Source organism: Anolis sagrei, chromosome 4 (genome assembly GCF_037176765.1).
Source record: "Anolis sagrei isolate rAnoSag1 chromosome 4, rAnoSag1.mat, whole genome shotgun sequence".
NCBI lineage: Eukaryota > Metazoa > Chordata > Lepidosauria > Squamata > Dactyloidae > Anolis > Anolis sagrei.
This window is the reverse complement of record NC_090024.1, coordinates 67,133-83,558: the sequence shown is the minus strand read 5'-3', so window position 1 is coordinate 83,558 and position 16,426 is coordinate 67,133. Positions and strand designations below refer to the sequence as shown.

The window sequence follows — 16,426 nt, the reverse complement described above, 5'->3', positions numbered from 1 at the left end:
GCACAAGGGAGGACCTTCTTCTTGCGGCAACACCAGAGGCAGCACTCCAAGGGGACAGCTACTGCTCAAAGGACATTTAATCAACTGCCAAGCTTGCAAACTTTGTGCTTTGTCTGTTTGTTTGTTTTGTTAAAAATGTAATACAACTGTCTGGTTGCCCCGGACACGATAAATAAATAAATCAATCAATCAATCCCGAGACGAGCAAGGCAGGGCTCGTGCGCCTGGACCCCCCCCCCCCCGCTCTTCCTCCTCCTCCTCCTCCTTCCTTCTTCGGAGCCAAGAAATCAGCGCAGAAGAGGAGTCCCCCCCTCTCCCTCTCCCGGCCCTCCCCTTCTTTCCCGGGGGAGGGAGGGAGGCGAGGAGGGGCGGGGTCTTTTCCTCGGGAGGGAGAGAGAGAGAGAGAGAGAGAGAGAGAGAGAGAGAAGAGGGCGCGATGCGAGCGGCGTGGGTCCTGCTGCTGCTGGGCTTGGCCCTCGTGCCCTGGGCCCCGGTCCCCTCGGGGGCCTCCGCCGGCGAAGAGGGTAATGCCTGCTCCCTGCTTCTTCCCCGCCTTGCGCCCCCCTCCTCCCCCTTTGTGCCCCCCCCCCGCTCTCTCTCTCGTTGCCTTCCTCTTCTTCGGAAACCTTCAGCTTGAAAGGCTTCTCCGCCCTCAGTTCAGAGGGGCAGGATGAGGGTCAGGGAGGGGCGCAGAAGGGGCGCCTGCGGGGAGGGGCTGTGGGGGGGGGGCAGGGTCTTGGCCACCCGTGGGGCACCGGGCCGAGCAGTGAATGGGCCCCTCCCTTGCCAGGACCCGGCGCCCTTCTGCCTTCCGCCCAGGTCCCCCCCCCCCCCCCCCCGCAGAGACCCCTCTTCCTCGGGAGCCTCCAGGGTGGCGCAACGGGTTCAACCCTGCGCCGGCTGAACTGCTGACCTGGAGGTCGGCGGTTCGAGTCCCGCCTGTCAGCCCCAGCTCCCCATGCGGTAACAGGAGAGAAGCCTCCCTCAGGTGGCAACACACCCTGACCACGTCCCCTGGGCCACGTCCTGGTGGAGGCTCCTTCTTTGGAAGCTTTTAAACAGAGGCTGGATGACCATCTGTCAGGGGTGCTTTGAATGCAATATTCCTGCTTCTTGGCAGAATGGGGCTGGACTGGATGGCCCATGAGGTCTCTTCCAACTCTTTGATTCTATGATTCTATGATTCCTTGCAGTCGACCAATTCTCTCTCACCAGAAGCGACTTGCAGTATGTTCTCAATTCGCTTCTGACAGGATAAAAAAGCCCCCCCCCCTTCGGCGGGGGCTGCTTGGGACTGGCCTCCCTCCCACACCAGGGGGGGGGGCGCAACTGGGCAGGGCAGGAGGACCCAAAGCCCAGCGTGGAAATGGAGCACGTGGAACACATTTGCGGGGCGGGGGGGGGGGGGGCTGTATCTGCTTCTAAAGCAAGGCCCTCTTCATTACTTCTCGCCGCTGTGTAGAGGGGTTCAGAAGCCAGCCTTTGGGGGGCCTCAGGATGGGCCTGGTGGAACAATAGGGGCAGCAGGAGAGCGGGGCCAAGCCGGGCCAAGGCAATGTGGCCGGTTGTGGTCAGCAGCCCCGCCTGCCACTCCGGCCAGAGGGTGTCACCTTGAGAGGCAGCGCTGGGGTTTGGCCTGGACCAGCCATTGTGCTGCGCTGCCTTGAGAGGCCGGTTTGTTTATGCTTGTATTTATTTATTTATTTATTTATTTATTTGGAGCCTTTGAATCCCGCCCCCCCCTCAACCCCCCAACCCCGAAGGGAGACTCGGGGCGGCCTTCCATTCGCAGCCATTAGATGCGGACAAGGAAACAGGGCACAACAATTAACATGAGCAAATCAACAGCAATAAAACACATGAAGACATTGGCCCTTAGAAGATTAGCACGACCAAGCCTGAGTCCGCAAATCCAAACCAGAGTCCAGAGTTCCATTCCAAGGTCTCTTCATTAACCATTCTCACGAGTCATTACAGACGTTGCTTGGCCGGCTGCCCGAACGCTCGGTCCCAAAGCAAGGCCTGAGTTTCTTCCTGAAGGAGAGGAGAGAAGAAGTCGCCCTGAAGGGAGGCACCACCGAGAAGGCCCTGTCTCTCGTCCCCTCCAGTCGCGCTTGCGAGGGAGGCGGGGTCGAGAGCAGGGCCTCCCCCAATGATCGTAAACCCCAAGGTGGGTCGTAGAGGGAGACAGGTTCGGACAAGTAAACTGAGCCGGAACCGTGTCGGGCTTTTCTCCCTCCCTCCCGGGTGACTCAAAGCATTGTTGTTCATCCGTTCAGTCGTCTCCCACTCTTCGTGACCTCATGGACCAGCCCACGCCAGAGCTCCCTGTCGGCCGTCACCACCCCCAGCTCCTTCAAGGTCAGTCAAAGCATACTCCAGGGCAGGGGTCAGGAACCTTCAGCCCTCCAGGTGTGGTGGACTTCAACTCCCACAATTCCTTGAGGCTCGGCATTCGCCCCAAAGGCTTACCTTGGCCTCAAGGAATTGTGGGAGTTGAAGTCCACCACACCTGGAGGGCCGAAGGTTCCCCATGCCTGCTCCAGGTCAAAATTCAATGCCTCACGTGTATAAATCATCACAGTAGATTGAAACCATTAAAACTATAACAACAATCACCGACCCAAAGGAAAACCTTCACACCTTGCCTCGATCCCGGAGGGTCTTCAGCTACTTCCAGACTGCATTGTATTCTTCCAAAGACTTCCCATTGCACCCAGCATGTTGCGTGCATGTGGGGGTCAGGCTGGACCCAGGAGTTGGTCTGAGGCCAGAGGCCCTCCTCGTCCGCCCCGGAGCCCAGGACAGGAGGGCAGTTGCCCTTCCCCGCCGCTGCCCCGCCCCCCTCTGGTCGTGGCCCCTTCTGCTCCGAGGTTGAAGCCCCCAGTTCTGTGGGGAGGACCCTCACGGCTCTCCTGTCTCTGCGTCCAGGTCCCGGAAGCGCCCGCCCGACCGTCTCCACCCGACTGGGGCGCCTGCGGGGGACCCTGATGAGCGTGGAGGGCGCTGCTGGCCCCGTCCAGGCCTTCCTGGGGGTCCCTTTCGCCAAGCCCCCCCTGGGCGCCCTCCGCTTCGCGCCGCCTGAGCCGCCTGAGCCCTGGACCCAGCTGAGGGAGGCCGCCTCCCAGCCCCCCATGTAAGGAAGGAGCGCACGGGTGGCCCTCTCCAGGCCGGGCCGGGGCCACCCCCCCTGGACCCGAAGGGGCTTGAGGTGCGGCGGGGGGGGGGGGGACGGGACAGCAGGGCCAGGGATTCACACGTGTGCTAGGGACAGAGGAGACATTTTGAGGGTGATGGGGGGGGGGCGGTTGGGGTCAAGCCAGCCCCCAAAGTGATGCAATGGGTGAAAAAGCAGCAGGGAAGCCGCAGTTGGGACCCAAAGAGCCCAGCAGGCTGCCTTTCCAGACTGGAGGAGTCCCGTTGTGGGCGTCCTAAAATAGACTCGTAAATATCGATCCTTGTGCTGAATTGGGAAAGGACACAACATCAAGTACTCTGAAGTATTATCCTGATCTCGTGCTGCTGGACATCATGGAGATGCGTGCTTGGTTTGATTTCGTTGTTTCCCTTCAAATGGACTCCCTTCCTTCCCCTGCTCGGCTGCCAGACTGGGAAGAGGGGCCCCTGGGGGTCTCACCAGACCATCGTGCCTTGGGGGCCCCTTCCTGTTGTGCAGGCCAGGGAGGCGGGGGTACTGGCCCCCGTGTTCAGCTCTGGGGGCCCTTTGGAGGGATCCCTTCACAGGCTGCCGCCTCGAGGGAAGGAGAACCGGACAGGCAAGGGAAGCCTGGGGAGCGGGGCTGGTTCCTCACAGGGGTGGAAAGGGGCCTCTCTTTGGGGGCTGCTGCCCCACAGGAGAGACTGAGCCTGTTGTCTCCGGCCCCAAAGGCACAATGGCTTCACGTGGCAGGCAAGGGTCAGCAGAGGGGGCACAGAGAGGCCTTGGGCCCCCTCCTTCAGGAAGAGCCTGGCCCGCTCTGTGGGGGGGGGGGGGGGGGATGGCTTGGCTGCCTCACCCGGCCCCTCCCTGCCCTGTCTGCAAGGTGCCTGCAGGACCTGAGCTGGATGCAGGAGATGAGCCAAGCGCTGAACGTGACGCTGCCCGACATGGCCGTCTCCGAGGACTGCCTCTACCTCAACGTCTTCACGCCGGACACAGAGGCCAAACTGCCGGTGAGACAGGCGCTGCCCCCCTGGCCATTGCTGTGGCTTTTTGGCAATGGGTGGCCCCTGGTCCTTGGGGCCCGGTGCTGGGGGTCTTCTCTTCTGATTTGCACTTTGGCCCCAAAGAGCTGCCCCCTGGTCAGTTTAGGGACCCTGTAGCCTTAGGGCTGGAGGCGGTCCAGAGGGAAGCAAGGCAACCGGCATGCCCCCCCCCCAATGTTTGGCCATGAGCCCCGCCCTCCTCTGTGTCCCTCTGCAGGTGCTGGTCTGGATCCACGGCGGGGCCCTGGTTGTGGGGTCCGCCTCCCCATACAACGCGCCCAGCCTCTCTGCCTTTGAGGACGTGGTGGTGGTGGTCCTTCAGTACCGGGTGGGGATCCCGGGCTTCTTCAGGTGAGGAAGGAAGGCCTTTGACCGTCTCACACGACAGCGGCCCCTTGTCCTCTTGACCCTTCTCTTCCCTCAAATGTCTCCGAGGCCCCTTCCTTCCGTACTGCCCCATATCCCAGGATCGGATTCCAGATTATATGGCAGTGAAAACTCATATAATCCAGTTCAAAGCAGATAACCTGGGATCACATCCTGGGGTATAGGGACAGTATGGAAGGGCTGGAGCAGGGGTCCTCAAACTAAGGCCCGGGGGCCGGATACGGCCCTCCAAGGTCATTTAGCCGGCCCTTGCTCAGGGTCAGCTTAAGTCTGAAATGACTTGAAAGCAAACAATAACAACAACAATGCTATCTCATCAGCCAAAAGCAGGCCCACTCTTCCCATTGAAATACTCACACATTTATATTTGTTAAAAATGTTCTTTATTTTAATTATTGTATTGTTTTTAAGTGTTTTTCCCTACAAATAAGGTATGTGCAGTGTGCATAGGAATTCATTCATGCTTTTCAAAGTATCAACCGGCCCTCCAACAGTTTGAGGGACTGTGACCCTCTGTTTAAGAAGTTTGTGGGCCCCTGGTCTAGAGAAAGGCCTTCTTGTTGCGCTTTGCTTGACCGGCCAGTCTCGGCCCATTCGGACCTTTTGTTTATCCTGTTGTGACATGCTGCCACACCCAAGGAAGGAGGCTGACAGCGCATGTAGTTTTTCAGAAAGAGCTTTTAATGGTGACATACCACAATTTTAAAAAAAATCTTTGGATGCTTTACTTTCTGAATGATGAAGATGTCGGCAGAAGGTTTGGATTGATTTCTCTTATCAGCATTTCTAAACCATCTTTTTATTTTATGTCACTAGTCATTGGCCTGTCAATATTTTTCCTTTTGGCTTTTATTTAGAAGTTTTATCCCCAAACTCTGCTTCGATCTATTTAGAAGTATTCATTTTGAGTTTTCGTGCTTATTGGCTGTTGCAACAAAACTGTTGAGGCAAAGCTTGTTTATTTATTGTCGAAGGCTTTCATGGCTGGAATCACTAGGTTCTTGTGGGTTTTTTCGGGCTATAGAGCCATGTTCTAGAGGCATTTCTCCTGACGTTTCGCCTGCATCTATGGCAAGCTTCCTCAGAGGTTGAGAAGGTCTGTTGGAAGTAGGAAAAATGGGTTTATATATCTGTGGAATGGCTGGGGTGGGGCAAGGAGCTCTTCCCTGCTGCAGTTAGGTGTGAATGTTTAGCTGATCACCTTCATTAGCATTTGAAGGCCTGCCTGAGCCTGGGAAAATCTGTTGCTGGGAGGTGTTAATCTGTGCCTGGTTGTTTCCTCTCTGTTGTTTTGCTGTTATAATTTTAGAGTTTTTTTAATACTGGTAGCCAGATTTTGTTCATTTTCATGGTCTCTTCCTTTCTGTTGAAATTGTCCACATGCTTCTTGTGGATTTCAATGGCTTCTCTGTGTAGCAACAGATTTTCCCAGGCTCAGGCAGGCCTTCAAATGCTAATGAAGGTGATCAGCTAAACATTCACACCTAGCTGCAGCAGAGAAGAGCTCTTTGCCCCACCCCAGCCATTACACAGATATATAAACCCATTTTTCCTACTTCCAACAGACCTTCTCAACCTCTGAGGATGCTTGCCATAGATGCAGGCGAAACGTCAGGAGAAATGCCTCTAGAACATGGCTCTATAGCCCGAAAAAACCCACAAGAACCTTGTTTATTTATTTACTTTATTTATTTACTTTATTTATATACCGCTTTTCTCAGCCCTCAGGCAACTCAAAGCTGAAAGACCTGGGTGTTCTGCTTCGCCTTCGACTAGGCAGTGCCTTGGAGAGCTGGTCCTAGTCAGGACACACACACACACACACACACACACACACACACACACACACATCTGTCCTTAAGCACTTCAGCACTGTTATGTTTCAACCTTGACTGATAACTTTTCCTAACCTTAATGCTGCTATATGATACACGCACTTTACTCACTAGCTCTGTCCTTTATGGTTGTGGCACCAGTCTGCCCACCCACGACAAGACGCTGAATTTTACCTTTGGTTGTTGGCCTTCACGTTTTGTATTATATGTTGCTTAATGTTATTGGTTTTTTATTTTGTTACATTGCTTCTGTTATTATGTTGCTGATGAGATTGTAATGTGTTTTGTTTTAACTGTACCATCGTTGGGCATGGCCCCATGTAAGCCGCCCCAAGTCTGACTACTGCAACGCACTCTACGTGGGGTTGCCTTTGAAGACTGTTCGGAAACTTCAATTAGTCCAACGGGCGGCAGGCAGATTAATCACCGGAGCGTCATACAGGGAGCACACCACTCCTCTGTTACGTCAGCTCCACTGGCTGCCGATCCAGTTTCGAGCACAATTCAAAGTGCTGGTTTTGACCTTTAAAACCCTCTACGGCTCCGGCCCAGTGGACTTGTCCGAACGTATCTCCTCCTATGTCCCACCACGGAGTTTAAGATCTTCTGGGGAGGCCCTGCTCTCGGCCCCACCTTTATCACAAGTGAGGCTGGTGGGGACGAGAGACAGGGCCTTCTCAGTGGTGGCCCCTCGCCTGTGGAATTCACTCCCCGGGGAAATTAGGTTGTCAGCATCCCTCCTCTCCTTCAGGAGAAAGCTGAGGACGTGGATATGGGACCAGGCTTTTGGGTAGTCTGGCAGGGTAACATGGTAATGATGACTAGAGCTGGAAATGACTATGGCAATGCTAAACGGATTGACGGATTTTAGAACACGATGAACGCAAGTTTTTAAAGTGGTTTTTAGTTGATATTGTATTGTGTTATGTTGTACTGTATTAATTGTCTGTTTTTAATCTATTGTGTTTTACTATTGTATTCTATTGTAATTGTGGGCATCGAACTGTGCCGGATGTAAGCCGCCTTGAGTCCCCCCTGGGGGGTGAGAAAGGCGGGGTAGAAATGACCGAAATAAATAAATAAATAAGTCCCTTCGGGGAGGTGGAGGCGGGGTATAAAAATAAAGTTATATATAAAGTTATAACTCTCCAGGCTCTACCATTGCCGTTTATTATTTATTTATTTTGGGCTTTTCTACCCCGCCTTTCTCCAATGGACCCAAGGCGGCTTACAGCAATTACTGCATTCCTTATCCTTTCCCCAATCGAGTATTGTAATAAGGTGGTCACTCAGTTATGGGAGTCAAATGCTGCTGGGTCGCTTGACCAGCTCTGCTTCGTGCTGTGGCTCTCTCTTCCAGCACCGGGTCCAAGGAGGCGCCTGGCAACTGGGGCTTGCTGGACCAGGTGGCAGCCCTCAGGTGGGTCCAGGAGAACATCCAGGCCTTTGGAGGAGACCCCGCTTTGGTGACCATCATGGGAGAGTCGGCCGGAGGGTTCAGCGTGGGGGTCCAGGTGGGTCATGGTCGGCCAGCCCACGGAAGTTGCAAGGGCCCACGGTTTTGGCCAGAGAGAAGCCTCAGGGACACCTGTTCTGGGTGCCTCTCAGCCCTTTGTTTCTGCCTCCTCCTCCTCCTCCTCAAAAGTGATGCTTTATCAACAACTGCAGCAAAAAATGTTTTTGGGACCTTAATGACTGAAACCATTCTTGCAGCATAATTCAGTGTTCAAAGCCCAGTCAGTCCCATGTGCCCAGAAGGGAAAATTCTGTATGCAGAACATTTGGGCTTGGATCCCAGCAGAAATCTGGGCCTGGACCCCAACAGAGATCCATTGAGAGATCTCCCATCCCAAGGGATCTCTCCAGGCATGCAGCCGGGGGGGGGGGGCTTGGGGGGCTTCAGCCCCCCCCCCCAAAATTCTCATGATGGTCTGCGAAAAGGCCTCACTGGTACATTATTTAAACTGTTATGTTTATTCATATCATGATCTGAATATATCTCATATGCATGATGGGGGTATTGGGGTAATGATACAAAAGGTTTGCTAGGGTAGACCCTCTTTCACTCAGACTCAGTCCCCCCCCCCCCCCCCCGAATCAAAATCCTGGCTACGGGCCTGAATCTCTCAATGTGTTGGCTTATCACCCAACAATTGATCCCATGGGATGGAAGCCACCATTTCCTTCAGGCCTTTGTTTGGTCACAAAAGTCCTGTTTCCAAAGAAGTCTATCAATAAAATAGCAAAAACAATAAAACATTGAAGACAACAAAGGCCACATTCTCTGCAAGGACAGATTGGGTGCCATTGTCATTTTGGTTTGTTTTATTTCTCAAGGTTGGAAGGAGAAACCAAGGCCCTCGAAGGCACAAGCCCACCTGCCTTCTCTTGCCCAATTTCTGTCCTTTTTCCGGTGCAGGTTTTGTCCCCCTTGTCCAGGGGCCTCTTTCACAGAGCCATCTCGGAGAGCGGAGTCGCCCTCCTGTCCAGCCTCTTTGTGAGGAGCCCCGGAGCCATGGTCCAGGTGAGTCCATGACTCAGGTGTGTCCATGGCCATTTATGTTCATAGCCCAGGTTTGTCCATTGCCAAGGTGACTGCATGGTCCAGGGGAGTCCATGGCTCAGGTGTTTCCATGGTCCAGGTGACACTATGGCCCAGTTGAATCCATGGCCCAGGAGAGTGAGCCAGCAACCCTTCCAGCTCTTACTGCTCTCCTCAAGTGCAAGGAGGAGGAGGAGGAGGAGGGCCATCTTGCTGCCTTCAGTAAATTCTTAGCAGTTTCTCCCCTCTTCTTGGCAGCACGAATTTGGCGGGGGGGGGGGGGGGGGCACCTTTGCTCAAGAGATGCATTGCCGCTTCTCCTCCTCTGTGTATTCCCCTGTACACAGTGGTTGTTTTTGTTGTGTTGTCTTCTTAATGCTTGAAGACAGTTGCCAATGTCTCTGGCTGTGAGGCCAGCAGCCCAGCTGCCCTGGTGCTTTGCTTAAGGAGCAAGACGGAGGAGGAACTGGCTGCCCTGAACACCCAGCTGTGCCAGGTGAGAAGCCAGGAGCCCAGGAGCCATTGCCCTGCCATTTCTGCTCGCTCTGGACCCTTTTTCCATTATTTCCTTTTGGGGCAAAAGTGGGGGCGGGGTTGTGGAGATCATTGAGGGCTAAAGTACTTCAGCTTCCTTCCCATTCAATGGCCTCTTCCTTTTCTCCTGCTCCAAAACCTTTTCCATTCCCAACTTTTGGCTCCTTAGTCCCTTCATATTTCTGGAGACAGCCCTGCAAATACAGCCTCTCAGTTGCCACACCAAAGCAGACTCTTCTTCATTGGGTTTCAAATTTGTGAATGCTTCCAGAATTCCTGGCTTTGCTTCATGTGACTTCCTTGCAATTAATTTTAGGAAGAAACCACTATATCTCTATCTATCTATCTATCTATCTATCTATCTATCTATCTATCTATCTACCCCGGTGGTGTAGTGGGTTAAAGCACTGAGCTGCTGAGCTTGTTGATCGAAAGGTCGCAGGTTCGATTCCGGGGAGCAGCATGAGCTTCCGCTGTCAGCCCTAGCTTCTGCCAACCTAACAGTTCGAAAACATGCAAATGTGAGTAGATCAATAGGTACCGGTCCGGTGGGAAGGTAACGGCGCTCCATGCAGTCATGCTGGCCACATGACCTTGGAGGTGTCTACGGACAACGCTGGCTCTTCGGCTTAGCAATGGAGATGAGCACCACACCCCAGAGTCAGACATGACTGGACTTAATGTCAGGGGACTACCTTTACCTTTACTATATATATATATATATATAATGCCCAACCAAACAGGTCCTTGGAATTGTCCCTGCTGTGGTTGATGGGGAGTTCCTTCCAAAGACGCCAGAGGAGCTACTAGCTGTGAAAGAGTTCAGCAATGTACCGTATCTAATCGGCATCAATAACCACGAATATGGGTGGATTCTCCCTCAGGTGAGCAGGACATCCACAGTTTTTACCTTATCCTTATGTGTTGGGCCAGGGGTTTGGGTCCTTCACTTGGCAATGGAAACGCACTGGGGCCCCCAGGGCAAGTCACACTTTCTCAGTCTCAGAGGAAGGCAAGAACTATAACTCCTAACATTGTGAGTCAATTCCCTATAAACTGTGCCAGTATTCAAAGTTGGTCATGTTTATTTATTTATTTATTATTCAAACTTATATGCCGCCACTCCCCTGGGGCTCGGAGCGGCTTATAAGAATGGCTAAAATCTAACACAATTTAAACACAATTTAAAACAATTAAACAGCAATATCAAAAATCAAAGGCCTGTCAAAACAGGTATGTCTGACATGCCCTGCGGAAAGCTGATAAGTCCCGCAAGTTACGGACTTTGGGTGGCAGAGTATTCCAGAGTGATGGCGCCACTGCTGTGAAGGCTCTGCGTCTGGTTGCTGTTAGACGCAAGGTCTTGACATTGGGAATTTCCAATAGATCTTGGTCCTCAGAACGGAGGGATCTCTGGGGTTGGGAGGGGGTGAGGCCCCAGACCATGCAAGGCCTTAAAGGTGAGTACCATCACTTTGAAAGTGATCCGGTGCTCAATTGGTAACCAATGCAGCTGTAGTAAGATTGGTGTTATGTGGCATCTCATTGGAGCTCTTGCAAGAAACCGAGCAGCTGCATTTTGTACCAACTTGAGCTTCCGGATCACGGACAGAGGAAGGCCAATGTAGAGGGCGTTACAGTAGTCCAGTCTTGAGATGACCATGGCCTGGATCACCGTAGCCAGGTCATCCCTGGACAGGGAGGGGGCCAGCCGTCTAGCCTGCCGCAGGTGAAAAAAAGCGGTTCTGCTAACGTCCGAGACCTGGGCCTCCATCGTCAGCAGAGGGTCCAAAAGGACTCCCAGACTCTTGACCAACAATGACGGGTGTAGCGCCTCGCCATCCAGGGTAGGCAGCTGGATATCCCCACTGTCTGGTTGACCCAGCCATAGGATCTCCGTCTTTGCTGGATTCACCCTCAACCTGCTGGCATGCAACCATCCAGTCACGGCCTCAAGGCACTGATGGAAACAATTGGGTACAGAGTCTGGTCAGCCTTCCATCTTCAGCACCAGCTGAGTGTCATCGGCGTACTGATAACACTCAAGCCCAAAACCTCGAACCAGCTGAGCAAGTGGTCACATGTAGATGTTAAACAACATCTGTGTGCCAAGTTTGGTCCAGATCCGTCATCACTGGGAGCCACAAGGTCCTCTGGAAGGGGGTGCCATATTGGAAATCATACTCCAACATAGATACATAACTAAATACACAGGGGCACATAAGCATGTTTTAACTTTTATTGTGTATCTAGATGAGTTCATGGTGGTCAAGGTGGCCCCAGCAGGTTGGAGGCAGGCAAATGCAATCTGCAACCGCTGGCCCCTCAGATTGATGCCAAAACTCGGAAGGTTCTGGAAAAGATTGTGAATCAATCACTCAGTAGATATTTAAGAAAAGCTGACCTTGAAGCCAGTGTCAGGCATGCAGGAAGTGTGGTGTGCAAATTCACTCTGCCAGAAGCCCAGCTGACCAACTGGAGCCCTTTGGGGCCCTGCTTATGAACTGTGTCCCAAAGGCATTGAGTGGAGGATTTCAATTGCCAACTGAATATTGCATTTCCCCTGTAGACCCCTCTCTTCCCTTCCATCACGGAGAGCATGGACCGGGAAGCGGTGGCAGCTGCCTTCCAGCAATCGGCATCTTTCCTGGTAAGAGAGCGCTTGGAGCCTTCTCCTAGACCAGTGGGTCTCAACCTGAGGGTTTTGGCCTACAACTCTCAGAAATTCCAGCCAGTTTTACAGCTGTTAGGATTGTTGGGAGTTGAAGACCAAAACATCTGGGGACCCACAGGTTGAGAACCACTGTCCTAGGCGTATCAGTCCTGGAGTGAGATAAGGAAGGGAGTGTGGGGTGGGACCTCGCCCTGAGAGAGGGCTCTGGCCTCCACCCTTGTCTGCAGCCAAGCCAGTGGGGTCCATGCACCGACACCTTGGGAGCTCTTTGGGGTGCCCTCCTGGAGGCCACAAAGAGCCTGGAAGAAGAAGGAGGAGGACAAAGGCCTCTCCTCCCTCCCGCAGCCAATGTATAAAGGGGACCCTGGGCCAGAGGGCAAAGCAGCCTCCCAGGCTGGAATGCAAAGAGGGAGACATTCCAGTTTGAGGGTGCAGAGGGGGCCCGGTCCTAGTGGCAAATGCTTCAGAAACCATTTCAGAAACGTTGCATTACTGGATCCCCCAAAATGTGCCACAAAGCTCTCCAGAGTGATAAAATGCTGTGTTCTTTATCCACGGGAGAGGCTTTTGCAACTAAGGTTACAATGGTAGGGATATCCCTTCGTCTTGCCATTATGAGAAGCAATGGGCATCTCTTGACAGCCTTGAAAACGTTCCCCCTCCGTCGGGCTTCGTGGAAGGAAGGCAGAGCAGCCCAGGTTTCAGGGCTCAACAGACCAGTGCCTTCCTCCCAGGGCTCTTCCAGGGCAGGGAGCCTTTCCTGCCCCACTCCCAGGCTCCTTCTCTATGTCTCTTCTGGGGGTGAAGGTAGAAGGCGCCTCCCCGACCCCCTTCTCCAGTGTGCCATTGCTCTTCCCCACGCGGACTGATCCTTAGAATCATAGAATCATAGAATCAAAGAGTTGGAAGAGACCTCATGGGCCATCCAGTCCAACCCCCTGCCAAGAAGCAGGAATATTGCATTCAAATCACCCCTGACAGATGGCCACCCAGCCTCTGTTTACAAGCTTCCAAAGAAGGAGCCTCCACCACACTCCGGGGCAGAGAGTTCCACTGCTGAACGGCTCTCACAGTCAGGAAGTTCTTCCTAATGTTCAGATGGAATCTCCTCTCTTGGAGTTTGAAGCCATTGTTCCGCGTCCTAGTCTCCAAGGAAGCAGAAAGGAAGCTTGCTCCCTCCTCCTCCCTGTGGCTTCCTCTCACATATTTATACATGGCTATCATATCTCCTCTCAGCCTTCTCTTCTTCAGGCTAAACATGCCCAGTTCCCTAAGCCGCTCCTCATAGGGCTTGTTCTCCAGACCCTTGATCATTTGAGTCGCCCTCCTCTGGACACATTCCAGCTTAGAGTCAATATCTCTCTTGAATTGTGGTGCCCAGAATTGGACGCAATATTCCAGATGTGGTCTAACCAAAGCAGAATAGAGGGGTAGCATTACTTCCCTAGATCTAGACACTAGGCTCCTTGGGGAAGCCCTTTCCCCTCCACAGCTCCGTACCAACTCAGTCCCATTCCTCTCCCAAAGAATGGTAGGGCACAGTGACCCCTCCCTTGAGCTGGCTGCCAATTGGGCTCCTGAGCCAGACTTCAATGGCCCGGCCCATGAGGACAGCTTCTGCACCACAGCTGTGGCCAGCAACAGGAGGGCGAAGGTGAGGGGGGCAAGGGACTGTGCTGTGGGGTGGCTGGTGAGGCCTCCCCTTCTCTCTCTTCCCACAGAGGCTCCCAGTGGAGGCCACGCAGAGAGCCATGGAGGAGTATTTGGGGGAGACGGAAAACCCCCGGGAACTACGGGGGCAGTTTCAAGAGTTCATGGGAGACGCCATCTTTGTCCTTCCTGCTCTTCAGGCAGCTAGAGCTCATAGAGGTGAATTTGCACACAAAGCACATTGTACTGCTGTGGCATTTGATGTTTGGGAGGAAATCTATCAGACCGCAGTGGGGGAGGGCAAGGGCTGAGGAGAAATAGGGGCCTGAACTCCCTAAATGCCCTACAAAGGTGGCTCCCAAGGACCCCAAGGATCTCCTTGGACCCCAAGGAGGCCTTTCCGTGACCTAGGAGCAGGGAAGGTGCTTGGGGCCTTGGGACATCCCTACCTGGCATGGGACCCCAGGGATCTCATCCACGGATCGAGTCAAAGTAAGCTTCTTATTTATTTATTTATTTATTTACCTTACTTCTATACGGCTGTTCTCAGCCCGAAGGCGACTCACAGTGGTTCACAACAAATACGAACAGCAAAAATTCAGTGCTACAGTATAGAAACAGTTAACAACCTAACACATTACACAATGAATAAACAGTTACTACACGACCCATTCACTGTCGTCTCGTCATCAAAAACATGTTCCAGATTCGTCATCCATTGTTCCATTCCAGTGTTCATTAACCAATCATTGCACTAATTATTGGAACGCCTGCTCAAACAGCCAGGTCTTCACTTTTTTGCGGAATACCATTAGAGATGGTGCTAGTCTAATGTCCGTGGGAAGGGCGTTCCACAGCCGAAGAGCCACCACCGAGAAGGCCCTATCTCTCGTCCCCACCAGCCGAGCTTGAGAAGCAGGCGGGATCAAGAGCAGGGTCTCCCCGGAGGATCTCAAAGTCCTGGTGGGTTCATAGGCAGAGATGCGGTCAGATAGGTAGCTTGGGCCCAAACCGTTTAGGGCTTTAAAGGCCAACGCCAGCACTTTGAATTGAGCCCGGTAGCAGATCGGTAGCCAGTGGAGTTGGCGCAACAGGGGGGTTGTATGCTCCCTGCGCTCCGCTCCTGTTAAAATCATGGCTGCTGAGCGTTGGACTAGTTGGAGCTTCCGAGCTGTCTTCAAAGGCAACCCCACGTAGAGAGCGTTGCAGTAGTCTAAACGGGATGTAACCAGAGCGTGGACTACTGTGGCCAAGTGGCTTCTTCCTGCTTGTTCATTTGGTTTCTGCATAACTACAGGCGGTGGCTTCCTCTCTATCTGTTTTGTTTTCTTAAAACAGATTCTGGTGCCCCCGTCTACTTCTACGAATTCCAGCATCGCCCTTCGATCTTCAGAGACACAAAGCCGGATTTTGTAAATGCCGACCACGGAGACGAAGTCGCCTTTGTTTTGGGAGCACCTTTCTTAAGCAGCAACGACTCCCCATTTGGTGAGTCGCAGGGGAATGAGCGCCTTTGGGATGAGAACAGGGGCAGGAAAGTTTAGGGGGTCTCTTTTCCATTTTCGGCTTGAAAGGAGGCAGCTAAACTGAATCGCTGCTCCATTTCACGAGGGAACACTCAAGGGTTGGCAAGACCCCAGCAAGCACAGTCTATGCCACAGGAACTGTTCACCAAGTAACTGGGCGCAGGGGCTCCCAGCAGCCCCTTGATGGCCAAGGGTCCCAGAAAGTAAGGGGCCCCAAAGACTGGGGCTGCGTGCTGGGTCCCCAGCAGAGCCCAAGGGGCCCCTCCTGCCCTGCTCCAGAGCGGCCAGTGCCAAGGCAGGCCAGGCCGACCCTGCGCCCCACTGGTCCTGGTCAGGGCCAAGCTCCTCTCCTGTTTTCCTCCCCAAATGTGTGGGTCCCCTTGAGCCCTCCCTTTGGGGGCCCAGGCTAAGTGTGCATGGAGTGGCTGAGGGCCTCTTCCTTCTGGCCTTTGCAGGGGGATACACGGAGGAGGAGAAGCGGCTCAGCAAGACCATGATGGGATACTGGGCGAACTTTGCCCGCAGCGGGTGAGGCTCCCTTGGCTCAATGCTGCTGTGATGTTGTGATTAGCAAAGTTGCACAAGGTCTCACCTCTGCCTGCCTCTGGTGCTTCCAGGAACCCAAACGGCAAAGGGCTGGTGGAGTGGCCCCAGTACGACCAGAAAGAGGGCTTCCTGGAACTGGGCTTGGAGCAAAGAGAAGCCGAGAAGCTGAAGCAGAGGAAAGTTGACTTCTGGCTGAAGACTCTGCCGGAGGAGATGAGGGAGAAAACAGCAGCGGAGGAGAAGGAGCAGAAAACACACCAAGAGCTGTAGGCAAGGGAGGGGTGGCCACAGAGGAGAGCGCTGCGTCTCTAGGGAGGAGGGGGAGGAGGAGGAGGAGGAGGGGAGGGGGAGGGGGGAGGAGGGGCACCTTCAAGAGCAGAGCAGTTTATACTGATATTATTACACAAATGGTTGTGGGCACGGAAAGGGCTCAGTCGCTAAACTGAGGCAATGAGCTAGGCTGTTGAGCGAGAGCCCACCTTCCTTAAAGCATTACCTAAAAGCAGAGGTTTAAAAACTGAATGCG

At 53.5% G+C, this 16,426-nt stretch overlaps 1 protein-coding gene across 2 annotated transcripts; it reads left to right on the top strand.

Moving 5' to 3' along the window:
* The first annotated feature begins 396 nt into the window (after positions 1-396).
* Positions 397-16,254, top strand: LOC132775213 (cocaine esterase-like). 2 transcript variants are annotated; one of them, XM_067467159.1, is made up of 13 exons: positions 403-524; positions 2,932-3,136; positions 4,044-4,173; positions 4,424-4,557; positions 7,789-7,942; positions 8,848-8,952; positions 9,356-9,466; positions 10,248-10,388; positions 12,074-12,154; positions 13,900-14,047; positions 15,167-15,316; positions 15,810-15,882; positions 15,972-16,251. In XM_067467159.1, exons 1-13 carry the CDS (start codon positions 437-439, stop codon positions 16,168-16,170), a joined length of 1,719 nt encoding a protein of 572 aa, XP_067323260.1. In that variant the 5' UTR covers positions 403-436; the 3' UTR covers positions 16,171-16,251. The 2 variants fall into 2 exon arrangements, with proteins under 2 accessions (XP_067323261.1, XP_067323260.1); XM_067467160.1 differs by lacking the exon at positions 15,810-15,882 and having other exon boundaries at positions 397-524; positions 15,972-16,254.
* The last annotated feature ends 172 nt before the right edge of the window (positions 16,255-16,426 follow it).

Coding starts and splice junctions, on each gene's coding strand:
- LOC132775213 (XM_067467159.1), top strand. CDS start 437: ATGCGAGCGGCGTGGGTCCTGCTGCTGCTGGGCTTGGCCCTCGTGCCC. Junction 3,137..4,043: donor GCCGCCTCCCAGCCCCCCAT/GTAAGGAAGGAG, acceptor CCTGTCTGCAAG/GTGCCTGCAGGACCTGAGCT. Junction 14,048..15,166: donor GGCAGCTAGAGCTCATAGAG/GTGAATTTGCAC, acceptor TTCTTAAAACAG/ATTCTGGTGCCCCCGTCTAC.